At 39.2% G+C, this 15,003-nt stretch overlaps 1 protein-coding gene across 1 annotated transcript in view; it reads left to right on the forward strand.

Annotated features, from left to right (window-relative positions):
* Positions 1-528: 528 nt before the first annotated feature.
* Positions 529-15,003, forward strand: part of PBX3 (PBX homeobox 3) — a 276,728-nt gene continuing 262,253 nt past the window's right edge. Inside the window, exon 1 of the mRNA XM_004713306.3 lies at positions 529-628. Coding sequence (XP_004713363.2) covers positions 529-628 — 100 coding nt within the window. The remainder of the gene's footprint in view (positions 629-15,003) is intronic.

Consider the following 15,003-nt stretch of genomic DNA (forward strand, 5'->3'; position numbering starts at 1 on the left):
CACATTTCATTATAGTATTTGACTTTGTTTTCTGGAGCTGCCATTTGAAATTTTCTGGTCAGCTCTTTGACTTCATCATTTCTTCCATTTGCTTTATGGTCAAGAGCAAGTTTCAGAGTCTCTTCTGATATCCACTTTGATCTTTTCTTTCTTTCTTGTCTTTTGAGTGACCTTTTGCTTTCTTTATGAATGAATGATGGTCTTGTCTTCCCACAGCTCATCAGGTCCTCTGATATTAGTGTTAATGCATGAAATCTGTTCTTGAGATGTTCTGGAACTTTAGGTGTGATAGACTCAAGGCCGTATTTCGGCTCTCGTGGACTTTAAATTTTTTCTTCAGCTATATCCTGAACTTGCATATGAGCAATTGATGGTCTGTTTCAAAATCAGCCCTAACATGGTTTTAGCTGCTGATATTGAGCTTCTCCACGATCCGTTCCCACAGATGTAGTCAATTTTTTTATACCTCATACTGTAGAGCAAAATGAATTAAAAATTACTCAATGATATGAGCACAAAACTAAAACCATGAAACGTTTAGAAAAGATAGGAGTAAAAGATGAAGATCTTTTTGACAAGGGGATCTTAGTTATGACACAAAAAGCATACACTATAAAATACAAAGCAGGTAAGTGGGACTTCCTAAAAATTTTACATTTATATGCTTCTGAAAATTTCATCAGAGAGATTTTGATCAGAAAGGGAGAATGAACGAACATTTGGGGGAATTACTTATCTGAGAAAAGTTTAGAACCCAGAATACGTCGAGAACTCCTACAACTCAACAACAAAAAGACTAAGAATCCAATGTTAAACTGGGCACATAATTTTGGGCATCTTTCCAAATAACTAATACAAATGGCCAGTGAGCACATTTAAAACATGCTCATAGCAGTTAGTTATTCTGACCAAAATACCCCAGTGTGTCGAGCAGATTCGAACTGCTGGCGACCACCTCGACGTCAGACTGGCGCTGAGCTCCTGGACGTCTTCCTGGCTGACCTTGTATTTCTTCCAAAGTGCCCATGGGTGGGTTTGAAGTGCCATAGAACCCCACTTCTTAACCATTTACAACACCCAAGGAATCCACATTCCTCATGGTTGCTAGTTATTGCTGGTGAGGTCCAGCCAGTTCTAATGCATAAGGACTCTACACAGGACAAAAAGAAACAGGGCCCAATGCTGCACCATCCCCACAATTTTTGTTATGCTTGCGAGCATTGTTGAAGCCACTCTATCATTCCATAACTTTTGCTAACCCTCGACTTTACCAAGCAGGATGCCCTTCTCCAGGCACTGTGCCCTCCTGGTAACACGCCCAAAGTACGGAAAACAAAGTATCACTATCCTCACTTGTATAGAGCATTCTGTCTGTCTTTTTTTTTTTTTTAACGAATTTGTTCTATTTTTCTGGCAGTGCATAGTATATTCAATATTCTTCATCAACACCACAATCCCAAGGCATCCATTCTTCAGTCATTCATATTCGTTGTCTAGCTTCACATGCATATAAGGTGGTTAAAAATGTCGTCGCTTGTGCCAGGCAAACCTTAGTCTTCAAAGTGACATCTTTGCTTCTGAACACTTTAGAGCAGTCTTTTGTCACAAATTTGTGCAATGCAATATTCCATTTAATTACGTGACTGTTGTTTCTATGAACATTGATTGTGGATTCAAATCTAAACAAAATTCTATGACAACTTCAACTTGTTTTCCATTTATCCTGTTGTTGCTTAGTATTGATCCAGTTGTGAGGAATTTTGTTTTCTTTATGTTGAGGTGTAATACATACTGAAGATTGTAGTCTTGATATTCATCAGCAAGGGCCTTAAGTCCTCTTTATTTTCAACAAGCAAGCTTATGCCATCTGCATGTCACAGGCTGCTAAGGAGACTTCCTCTGATCTTGATGCAGCATTCTTCTTCATATAGCTTATATTTTCATATTATTTGCTTAGCATACAGTTTGACTAAGTATACTTAAAGGATACAACCCTGATGCATATCTTCCCTGATTTTAAACCACATAGTATTTCCTTATTCTGTTTGAACAAATGATTTCTGGTCTATTTATAGATTGCATAAGCATAATTAAGAGTTCTGTAATTCCCATTCTTCACAAAATGATCCATATTGTTATGATCCAGATCCACGTAGTTGAATGCCTACACATAGTCAATAAAGCACGGCAAACAGCTTTCTGGTATTTGTTGCTTTCAGCCAAGATATACCTGACATCAGCAATCATTTTTTATTTATCTTCAGCAAAATTTGACTTTCATGTGATGTTCATGAAATTTTTAGACAATTCTCGCATTCTGTTGAATCACTTTTTTTTTTTTAATTTTATGGGCACAGATATGGATCTCTTCCAGTTGGTTGGCCAAATCGCTGTCGTCCCAATTTCATGGCACCAGTGGGCTCCACAGTTGCATTATTTGTTGAATCATCTCAAGTGGTAGTCCATCAATCCCTGGAGCCTTGGTTTTTTGTGTCAATGCCTTCAGTGCAGCTTGGACTTCCTTGATAATAGGCTATCTTCTGACATGGGCAAATGTCAACCAGTTCTTTTTGATATACTGACTCCAAATATTCCCTCTATATTTGTTAAATGTTTCCTATCTTGCTCCATATTTTGACAACACAGAATCCTTCAATATTAAAAGTGAAAGCCTGGGGATTTGGGATTTGTTTGTTTCAGTTCTTTCAGCTAGCGAAATGCTTACAGTGTTCTTCTCTTTTGGTTTTCTAATTCCAGGTCATTACACATTTCATTATAATAGTTTTCTTTGTTGTTTTCATGCCAAACTTTGAAATCTTCTTTCAGCTCTTTTACTTCATAATTTCTGTCATTTGCTTTAGCTATTCTATATTCACGAGCAATTTTCAGAATATCTTCTGAGATCCATTTTGGTCTTTTCTTTCATTTCTATTTTTTTTAATGGATTTCCTTTCTTCATATATGATGTTCTTGATGTCATCCCACAACTCTCTGGTCATTATCATTCTAATATCATACATATGAGTTTAGTGTATTCTTGAAATGGTCTCTAAATTCAGGTTGTACTTTGGCTTCATGGGTTTTTTTGTCTTTTTTTTGACCCATGGGTTTAATTTTTATCAGCTTCCACTTGAACTTACATATGAGCAATTGGTGGTCTGTTTCTCAGTTGATCCCTGGCCTTGTTCTATTGTCCTTTTCTATGGACTCTCCCCACAAATATAGTCAATTTGATTTCTATGTATGACATCCAGTAAAGTTTACATGTATAATCGCCATTTATATGTTGAAAAATGTATGCTTGATCAAATTCAGAATGCAGAAGTTAGTGAAAGTCTTCAATTTCTTCCTCTTTGTCCTTAGTAGTTGGTGTATGAGTAAGGAATACTCATATTAATTGAGCTTCCTGGTAGGCATATAAATATTATTGTTGTACTGCAGGACATATCTTGAAATGTCCTTTTTGACAACAAGTGTGATGCTTCAATTTTTCTTTTCTTTTTTTAATTTAAATCATTTTAGTGGGGGCTCATACAATTCTTATCACAATCCATACATACATCCATTGTGTCAAGCACATATGTACATTTGTTGCCATCATCATTCTCAAAACATTTGCCTTCTACTTGAGCCCTTAATATCGGCTCCTCATTTCCCCCCTCCCCCCTCACTGTCTCTCTCCGTCATGAATCCTTCAGAATTCATAAATTATTATTATTTTGTCAAATGTTACACTGTCCAATGTCTTTCCCTGCCCTCTTCTCTGCTGTCCATCCCCCAGAAAGGAGGTTATACGTAGATGCTTGTAATCGATTCCCCCTTTCCACCTCACGTTCCCTCCACCCCAATTTTTCTTTCCCAGCATATTTGACCATGTATTTGTCTGATTCAAAATTGACAATGCCAGTCTATTTCAGCTCACTAAAACCTCGGTATCCATCTTTATGCATTCCATTTCATTTTTTGATGACTCCCAGGTTTCCTAAAGGAGGAGCCCTGGTGGTGTACTGGGTTTACACGTTGGACTACTAACTGCAAGATTGGCAGTTCAAAACCACCAGCCTCTCTGCAGGTCACACCAGTAAATGGAGATCCTGAGCATTTTACTCTTTTCAAGTCATTAAAGTCAACTCTGCTTGGATGACGTCGCTCTTTACCAGTCATACCTTGAGTGCCTTTCAGGTGGGTATTCATATATGTGACATGTGACAGGTGAGTAAACTGAGGCACAAGTGGTAGGTTTCCCAAAATCAAATCTCAGTAGTGTTGCAGAGCCGGGGTGTTTTTCCAGGCCATCTGACTTCTGAGAGAATGCTTTGAACTACTGCTTACACATTGGCCCTCTTGGAGCAAGTCTGGGTGACAGGTCCATATCCAATTGTCAGAGGGCGGAGGGGGACACATAATGAGCTAATCTTCTTACACTGCGTCAGACAATGTTCCACTGTTATTTATAAGGTTCTTAGGACCAGATTTTTTATTAGTCTTTAGTCTTTAGAGAAATGCAAATCAAAACTGCAATGAGATACCATTTCACAACCATTCAGATGACAATTATGAGAAAATTGGAACCCAACAAGTATTGGTATCTAGGTAGATACCTAATAGTCTTGAAACCAGGGACTGAAACAAGTATGTGTACACTAATGTTCACTACAGCATTAGTAACAACAGCGAAATTATCAAACAACTTAAGTATTCAGCATTTGATGACTTGATTAAACAGAATGTGATATATACACACAATGAAGTATTACAGCAACATATTAAAAAACGGCATACTAGCTCTGGCAAGCCAAAGTAGAAGGCATGTGTTATTTGCATAAAAATACCTATTCAACCATGAAAAGAAATGAAATTCTGATACATGCTATGACAAGAATGAACCTTGAAAATATTATGCTGAAAGAAATAAGTCAGACATGAGAAAATCAATACTGTATTATTCCACTTTCGTGCAGTATCTAGAATAGGCAAATGCCTAGGAACCAAAGTACGTAATGGTTACCAGGCCCTGAGGGGAGACAAGGCTGGGCATACTGCTGACAAGCATGCTGAGTTCCTGGTTTTCTGGATGATGGAGAAGTTGTAAATGAATGGTGGTGATGGTAGCACAACATAAAGCAATTAATGTCATTGAATTGTATGCTTAAACGTGGTGAAATTGGAAAACTTTTCATTAAATTTTACCACAGTTAAATAAAAATTCAGAAAGCAAACAAATTACACAGCCATTTGGTAATGTGTGCTAAATAAAAATATCCTCAAAATATACACATGAAATGAAGCAATTGGAAATCGTATTTTGTGTAAGCAGAGTTTGCAAGTGGAAAATCCCACTTTGCCAAGCATATGACAGCAAACAAGGCAGGCATAGGCATAACAGGATAAAAGAACAGTCGTTCATTCAAGTCGTGCTGAAGCTGGGGGAAATGGAGGCACCTTCAAATTTGTCTGAAAATATGTTGTTCTTTTTATTCTATATGTGTGAATAGTGTGCTTCCCTGCTATGGTCCCAATTTTGGCTTCCTCTTCTTTTCAAGTATGTTTTCCTCCCATAAGGTAAATGCAGGCATTTCTGTTCCTATGGAATGAAGCAATTCCAGGCAAACAGTAAATTAGATGTCAAAACTCCATTTTAAATATTTTAAACTAGCTCTCTAGAATTTCAGAGTAATATTGTTGTTGTTTTGGAATTTAAATGTGTTGTTTTCACATTTCCACGAAAAAAATTTTTAAATCATATGTACTCATATTGCTTATAATAAGGTGAATTTGGCAGGTCGATGGGAAGTACAAAATTAACTAGCCACAAAATCTTAAGCTTAATACTTTGAGGCTAAGGAAACTGCAGATCAGTTCTGAAGACAGGCAAAGATTCACTGGGCTTTGTTCTATTTTCATGCAGAATCTTATTTCTGGTGAGTATTTCTTTCTAGGTACTTAGAATGAAAATGAAATGTTGGTCTGGTATTATTTAGTACCTCTCTGACTATGTGTATATAGCCATACTTTATAGCCCTTCCCCAAATCTAAGTCTCGTAATCAGCTTCAAAGAGTATCTTTTCTTGCTTTAAAGGTTTGCGAGTGCTGGGAATGCTGACTCCTAAATTAATTGATGTTAACAGTACTTAGAATGTAAAAAACAGACTCGCGTGTTTTGTGGAATGCAACTTCCAAGAATGCATAATTAACAGTGTCACCATTAATATACAGTATGTTCAACAGTGAGACACTGCTATCATAAATAAAGGTAGACATGGATAAATTTATAATTAAAAATGCATTAGAAATTACAAGCATAATTTATTTACTATGTGCGCTGGAATACATTTTATATGTAATATTTTAAAATAGGGCATTAATAAATAATAGTGAACATAAAATGTTTTTGCCGTTAAAAATATTTCAATAAACGCATCCTAGTAAGTTCAATGTGCTGTACAGTTGTAATTGCTCTGCAGTCAGGTTTCTAGAGTACAATCAATAGGAAAGGACCGTTTCTTGGGTGCCTTCAGAATATCAGAAAAGAAGTAACTGACTTTCTTCAAAGCTGACAGGTAGAGAATTCAAAGCAGTGTCTGTAAACATCTTCAGACTAAAAGCTTGAGACATTCGAATAGTGAATAATTGATCATTCCTCGGGACAACCGAGATGCTTCTGATTGAGCGCTTTTACAGATTAGTGGAGTCAAATCTTATCCATCTGTTTGGACCCACACTGATTTGAAGCAATTCCTCCCACCTCAGAACCCCCATCGATCTTTCCTAAATCTTTTACTTAATAATTGACCTTCCCTTTGAGGCTTACCTTGTACTGTAGCTTTGTCCTATCAAGAACAAACAATTATTTCCCCCAACCACTGTTTGAAGTGCTCTTGGACTTTACTGAGTCTGTATTCTTGTTCGCTCCCACGCTATTAAGTCTTTCATTTAAAAAAAAATGTTCTGAGTATTCACATGATGTCCCCTCAGTGAGATTGTGAAGTCACAATACATAGCAGTATTTTTCTTAATTCCCCCCCAAAATATTGGAGCTTATATTTATGTGGAGGATGGTTTTCCAGTTCAGATCATAGTTGAATAACTGTCATGAGTGACATCCATCGTTGGTTGTGCCTTAGTTTCGCCAGGCACGGGGCTGAGGAATCTCCATTTAACAAAAGAGGAAACTGACCCTCAAAAAAGAGCAGTCACTTGCTCAAGATACAACTAGTAACTGGCTAACTTGACATTTCTCTGAATAATAGTCAGTAGTAGCCTCTATTCTTAAAATAAGCAGATTCTTCTGCAAAATCATCTTGCTTTCTGGCATCTCACAGTCCTTTTCAGCGGCTTTTTTTTTCATCCTCCCCCATTGACATCTCATCTAAGTCCCTCCTGTTCCCATTTCAGATAATTCCCTCATGTCCTGTCTTTAGTAGACAAGAGCTGATGTTTAAAACACATGAGCAATCTCCCTTTAGATATTTGAAGATGGCTATTAAATTCTCCTTAACCTTCTTTTCTCCATGAGATGTTATTAGTAACCCCAATTCCTTGCTCCTTTTCTCACAGGGGCTCTTTCTAAAGCATTCGACCCCTGAGCCACTCTCCTAGAGAGCAGTTTCAGATTTTCCGTATCTCAATCCATTATCATCACCTTCAAAGAACATTTATTAAGCGCCCACAAATGCATGTGAATTGAGCTGGAATTTATACAAGCCAGGGAAGCAGATGTTATCCTCACTCTAAACAGCTGCTTGGGTTTCCAAATAGTGTTCATTAAAACTTTTCCTGGGACCCCATCAAGTGCCCACCTCACAAGGGATGATCTACTAAATTAAAAGCCGTCTGAGGCTAGGATATATTTCAGCCATCATAGCGTTCCTGTTGACCAGCACAGTGGGGGCTCATAGTAGATGCTCATTTAAATACTTGTTCCACAGTGAATGCAGATTATCACTTGATAATCTGTAGCAAGCTAACATGCTCCTTCACACATCTTGGTTGACCCAAGTTGGAAGAATTACTGCTCTATCAAAGGTCCAGAAAAACTTCCACAGGTGCTCAATAAATATTTCCTCAAAGAAGTGAGTAGTTGTTAAAAGAATGCGTGTATATTGCCACCCAAAAGACCCTGGGGGAAAAAACAACACCCAGAGCAATGATGACCGAATGCTTGCTCAGAAGACAAAAGTAGGCAGCTTGAAGGCTGAATCCAGCCACAGAGCCTGGTCTGGCAATGATGTGACAACATTGGGCCCACAGCCTACTTGTCAACTATCAACTGGGCCTGAGTCCTGACTGCCCTCTCTGCAAGGTGTGATGAACATCAGGTGAGAATCACCATTTATGAGGACATTTGTATGCTGGTTTGTCTTATGCTCCGATTTACTTGGCTTGCCTGCCCCTGCAGGTATTTGAGTTAGAGCTCCCGATCTGACATTAGGATATAGCCTAAGAAGTAATTCCTGCCTTTACAAATTAGAGGCACTGGTAGAGAGGAGAAATGGTTAGGGGAGAAATTCTTAGACCCTGCTTCAACTGGAGGAATCTGTCTGCCAGCGTTGAAGAAAGAGTGCAATTTCCAGTACAATTTAGAGGCTTTACAGGGACTCTCGGGTTAGACAGAGGGTCTAGTTGAGAAGTAAGGTGTCTTATTCTTCTTTGTATTTCCTAGTTCTTTGTCTAAAGCTCAATGCAAAATGATTCCTTGATTGGAATTAACTACTTTTAACTTCAGCTCAGAATCCCATCTCTTCTCTGTGCCCTAGTTTCTCCTTTTTCAGAGTGACAATGATAACTGTGTTAGACAGGATTCTCTAGAGAAACAAAACCAGAATGCTAATAATTTAATACATATTTATACATATAGATAGGTGTATAACATAAGAAATAAACAGTTAATTAAATTATAAAGCAGTACAAATGGCTCAGTGCAACTCACTCCCGTGAGACAGTTGTGAGACACTGGCAGTCCTTCAAGTCTAGAGGGCTGCCGGATAGTCCTTTGTAGAGCAATTCAGGATATCTAGGCACAGGCAGAAAACAGCAAGGCAGGTCACCAACAGTCAGCCAGATGACAGGGTCTGACAGTCCCCAGCTCAAGAGATGTAAATTCCAAAGGTGTGGCGAAGCAGGTCTTGCAGGAACCTCAAATTACAGCGACACAGTCCACCACAGATAGTGTAGCTTGCAAATTGAGTCAAAGAACAAGCAAGGCAGCTGCACACCGGTCCGATGATCAAAGAGCAAGAGACAAAAAAGGCAAGGCTCGCCGAGCCATTTATCTCTCCGCCCTTTAATTAATCCCATATGTGTTTATCGGCCAGGTTGGCACAATAAACTACCTCAATAACATTTAGGAGCAGGCTCATGAGATATAGTTTTGTGAATTCCAAAATCTTCTATAAATGTAAATTGCAAAAGATAAAAATCTTCTTCTCAAACATGTCTATATTAGAACATTATTTTACCAATAAAATAGATAATATAAGTGAAATATACTGTATATACTCATGTATAAGCCGAGTTTTTCAGCACATTTTTAATGCAGTTTCTGTGGTGAAATTAGGTGTCTCGGCTGATAGTCGGGTCAGCTTATACTCCAGTATATATGGTACACTTTTTCATCAGACCAACAATAGCAATTTGGAATGAGATCATTTAAAATTTGAATTAGGGAGGGGGGAAAAAAGGAAAATGAGCTGATTCTGGGAACCCAAGAGGCAAGCGAATTTTGGGAATGATGAGGGCAACAAATGTATAGATGTGCTCTACACAATTGATCTATGTATTGTGATGAATTTTATGAGCCCCAATAAATTGATTTTAAAAAAATTGAATTAAACATATTCCATTGACATCTTTGCTTTTCCCAATTTGGCAATCCTGAAAAAAGAAATCTACTCATTGTAGGAGCACTCAGATCTTGGTGTCTGCTACCAATAAAAAGTTCCAATAAAAGGAACCAGAGCTCCCTGGAGGCATGGTTGACTCTAAGACTGGAGCAAAAACATACAACAAAATGAGCCTGATACATCTTGAAGCTCCAGAAAGTAAAGAAATATTCAAACAAATAAACAAAACATGCATGTGGGTTTGTCAAAGAAACCCAATAGACACAAGTAAAAGGGTTCCAATGGTCAAAGCTGGAACAACTTGAACAACAACAACAACAAATAAAAATAAATAATCTAGTATCTGACTATAACCCAAAGCATAATATAATATCCCCAAATCCATATTGATATAAATAAATGACTGTGTTAAGAAATGATTGTGGGTCAATGGTGATAGAATAATTTGGAAAAGAATATCAATAGTGCCTGTACAGCATGAAGAGTATAATACTGAATTATACAAGTTATACAATTATATAATTATACAAGTAGAAGTTGTGGAATTGGAGAATGTTCTGTTTCATATATTTTTGCCACTAGAAAAAAATTGCATGAATAACAATGAGTGCAAAGCAGAAGAAAATGTTCTAGAGTTAAATATGGTGACAATTGGTCAGCTCTTCTTGATATGATTGAATCATTGAATTGTATGACATGGGGATAAAGTGCTAATAATTGTTACAATTTTTTAAAAAAGTAAATGTGAGAGAAGAGACAAATCTCTCTCATGTAAAATAATTTCAAATAATCCTGGTGGCATGGTAGTTGTGAGCTGGGTTGCTAACTGAATGGTCAGCACTTCAAAACCACCAGCTGATCTGAGGGAGTCAGATGAACCTTCCACGCCATCAAGAGCGGCAGTCTTGAAAACCAACTGGGTGAATTCTACCCTGCCTATAGGGTCACTGGATCGAATCGACTGGATGGCCCTGGGCTTGCTTTTTAGGTATGTCCTCCCTGAGAAGGGGACCGTAAACCCCCTAGGCCTGTGTTGGCTGCATCTAATGACTTCTTTCCCAAGAACACAGTTGGGAAGGGAGAGAGAGAAGAGTACATTTTCAGTGGAAAAAACCAACAAACACTACCTCAGTCAGATGCTCAAGCTAAACATAAACAATGATAACTCATATTGATAGAGTTAGCACATATTCCTGATAAAATGTTGTGCAAATGGCACTTTATTTCCATGGCTTTCTTCTCCAAAAACTCATAGCTCAATCAAATCCTGAGAAAAATGCTAGAAAAGCCCAGCATTGAGCATCCTACAAAATACTTGCCCAAAGTTCTTCTAAACTGTCAAGGTCATCAAAGAAAAAGGAATCTCTGAGACACTGTCACAGTGAAGAGGCGCCTAAGGAATCACGGGATCCCACCATATGGGATCCTGAACGAGCTCCTGGAACAGAAAGGGACTGTAGGTAAAACTAAGGACCTGGCTTCTCCTGAGAATTCTGGGAGCTCGTATATTTCCTCCTTGGAGGCAGGAGACACCTTTCTCTCGATGCACTTTCTTGGATGCTCTACTGACAAGACAGGAGGCTGACTTCCTGTGAGACATTTCTGAGGAGAAGCTACATGGACCTGCCCTGATTCAGCCCTGTGAACTGGAGAAGTCATGAGGAGACCCCTGCCAGTGCCGAGATGCTTACATCGCCACTGGATCCAAAGACATTCTACCCACTGGCCTCTGATCATCCTGCATTCGGCATCATTGCATATGTTTCAGGAGTCTGAAGAGGACTTTATAGATTGTTATATATAGGTATATATAGACATATAGGTCTAATATTGGACTTATGGGCTTGGACTAGACTGGGATGGGATACTTTCTTAATATACAATGACCCTTTATATAAAACGCTCTCTTTAATGAAAAAAAAAAACTAAGGGCCTTGAAATAAGGTATGTCCTTTGAACAAGTGTATGTTGATATTGGTTCTTTAAATTGGGCTCAAACCAAAGTCACTGCCATTGAGTCCTTTCCGACTCATGGCCACGCTGTAGGTCGGGGTAGAACTGCCTTTGTGGGTTTCCAAGACTGCAATTTACGGGAGTAGAAAGCCTAGACTTTCTCCCACGGAGTGACTGCTGGTTTTGAACGGCTGACCTTTCCGTTAGTAGCCCAACTGGTAACCACTAGCCACTAGGGTTCCCCTTACTGGTAAATTGTACCCGTGGTTCCATATTAATGTAAAAGGTTAATAACAGAGGAAGCTGGGGGGGGGGCGATATTTCGGGGCTCTAATATTTACAAGGAGACTTGGTGATGCAGGGGTGAAGCGGTGCGCTGCTAACCACAGGTTCACGGGAAGACAGGGCTGTCTGTCCCAGTGAGGAGTTAGTCCATGAAACTATGGGGGGGAGGGGAGGCACAGTTCTATCCTGTCCTATAGGCTCTCTGAGTTGGCATCTACTCTAAGGCAGCGAGTTGGGTTTGGGTTTGGTGGTGCGATGGTTAAGCACTCAGTAGGACAGCAGGTAGAAGGAAGCAACCGCTCTGCCTGTGAATCAGAATACAGTCAACAGCAAGGCTTTACGGATCCTAGCTGTGTCTTTTTTTTTTTTTTGTAAATCTGAAACTATTCTAAAATGTACATTTATAAACGCACTAGCTCCAGGATGACCTCCAGGGAGGGACTGAGGGTCTGGAGGGATGCTCAAGAAAGACTTGGGCTTTATTTGTATTTGTGTGTGAGAAATATTTGTAAAAGCACATAGGCAACCATCATATAATAAGAAAAAGCTCAAAAAAGAGAAAAGCAATATTTGAAATGAAAAACTGCTGTCCTCCATTCAAAGAAACTGATCCTGCACCCACCTCTATATGTACCCCTGTCTCTGTGCCCCTGTCCCTGCCCCTGAATCAGCATGTAGTCAGTCCTTCCTTGCTCATCATTGCTTCTGTCATTCCTCTTTTGGAGTTGCCCCAGAACTTCCAGGTAGCTGTTAGACGATGAGTAGAATAATATATTGGCTGTGCAATCCTCAAGGTCAGCAGTTCAAAACCACCAGTGGCGCCTCAGGAGGAAGACAGGGCTTTCTACTCCTGTAAAGAGTTAGCCTCAGAAACTCCCAGGGGCGGTTCTATCCTGTTCTATAGGGTCTCTATGAGTCATCACTGACTGGATGACAGAGAGGATAAGCTACAAAAGCATGACTTAGACCCTAATGCACATTGGAGCGATGACTAGCTACCCAGAGCTTTTTTATACTTCTCTTCTATTAGGGATTGTGTCTTCCTGTGTGCTGGGCTGCTCCCTGCAAGGTCAGCACTCTGAGGTAAAAAGATGAGGTTTTCTGCTCCTGCAAAGATTTACAGTCTTGGAAACTCACAGGGGCAATAAAACCACAGGGGTAGTTTGACTCTGTCCTCTACAGGGTCAATTTGATTTAGAATTGAATAGCTGGCAGTCAGTGAGTAAAAATATGTGTTGTAAATCTTAATCCTTAAAACTGTGGATTTAATACCATTTGGGAATAGAGTTTCTTTGTTATATTAATGAGACCATATCTGCAGAGTTGTTTTTTTAAATCATTTTATTGGGGGCTCTTGCAGCTCCTATCACAATCCATACATACACACATTGCCATCATCAGTTTCAAAATATTTTCTTTCTACTTGAGCCCTTGGCATCAGCTCCTCATTTTTTCCCTCCCTCCCTCATGAATCCTTGATAATTTATAAATTATTATTTTTTTCATATCTTACACCAACCACTGTCTTCCTTCACCCAGTTTTCTGTTGTTTGTCCCCCTGGGAGGGGGTTGTATGTTAATCATTGTGATCAGTTTCCCATCTTTCCCCCCACCTTCCCTATACCTTCCTGGTATCACTACTCTCATTATAGGTCCTGAGGGGTTATCTGTCCTGGATTCCTTGTGTTGCAAGCTGGTCTAGCCAAGTATGGTAGATTTGGGGGTCATGATAGTGGGGGGAAGGAAGCATTAAAGAACTAGAGGAAAGTTGTATGTTTCGTTGGTGCTATACTGCATCCTGATTACCTTGTCTCTTCCTTGTGACCTTTCTGTGAGGGGATGTCCAATTGTCTACAGATGGGCTTTGGATCTCCACTCTGCACTGTCCCTCATTCACATTGATATGATTTTTTGTTCTGGGTCTTTGATGCCTGATACCTGATCCCGTAGACACCTCCTGATCACACAGGCTGGTATGCTTCCTCCATGTGGGCTTTGTTGCTTCACAGCTAGATGGCCACTTGTTTATCTTCAAGCCTTTAAGACCCCAGATGCTATATCTTTTGATAGCTGGGCACCATAAGCTTTCTTTACCACATTTGCTTATGTACCTATTTTGTCTTCAGTGATCATGTGGGGAAGGTGAGCATCACAGAATGCTGGGTTATTAGAACAAAGTGTTCTTACATAGAGGAAGGACTTGAGTAAAGGCCCAAAGTCCATCTGCTACCTTAATACTTAACATATAAATATATGTACATATATATATTTCCTTATCAGTATAGATATATATATATTTACATATGTACATGCCTGTATTTAGACCTCTATAAATGTTCTTTGCCTTGTAGTTCTTTCCTCTATTTCCTTTTACTTTCCTCTTGTCCCACTGTCATGTTCAACCTTCATTCGGCTTTCATTAATTCCTCTTGGCTACATTGCACTTCATCAAACCCCACCAGGTGTTCCACACCCTCGTCATCATCGATTTTATTAGGACATCATCCAGACATCATACAATTCAATAATTCAGGCCTATCAAGAAGTGTGGTACAATTACTACCACAATCATTTTCAAAACATTTTCTTCCTTCTTATACAACTTGTTACCAGCTTCTCATTAACCCTTACCTCCCAGGAGCTCTTAATATAGTTATTGTCTCTATAGCTCCATCCATCCTGGGTTTCCTAAACCAAAGAATATAGAAAAATACATAACATCGAGTCAAGACAGTTACCGTCCATAAAAAATACAAAAGGGGGGATAACAAACCCAGGGAAAAGGGAACAACAAGCGATCCAAATTGGTGGGGAGGTGGGTGTGGGAGACTTGGTAGGGCAGGACCAAGGGGAACGTAACAAAGAGGAAGTGCTGAAATCCTGGTGGGGACTGAGCATGATAGTGGGACAGGAGGAGAATCAA

This window comes from Echinops telfairi, unplaced genomic scaffold (genome assembly GCF_000313985.2).
Source record: "Echinops telfairi isolate 266 unplaced genomic scaffold, ASM31398v2 ScPeMD7_22;HRSCAF=79, whole genome shotgun sequence".
In the NCBI taxonomy this organism is placed as follows: Eukaryota; Metazoa; Chordata; class Mammalia; order Afrosoricida; family Tenrecidae; genus Echinops; species Echinops telfairi.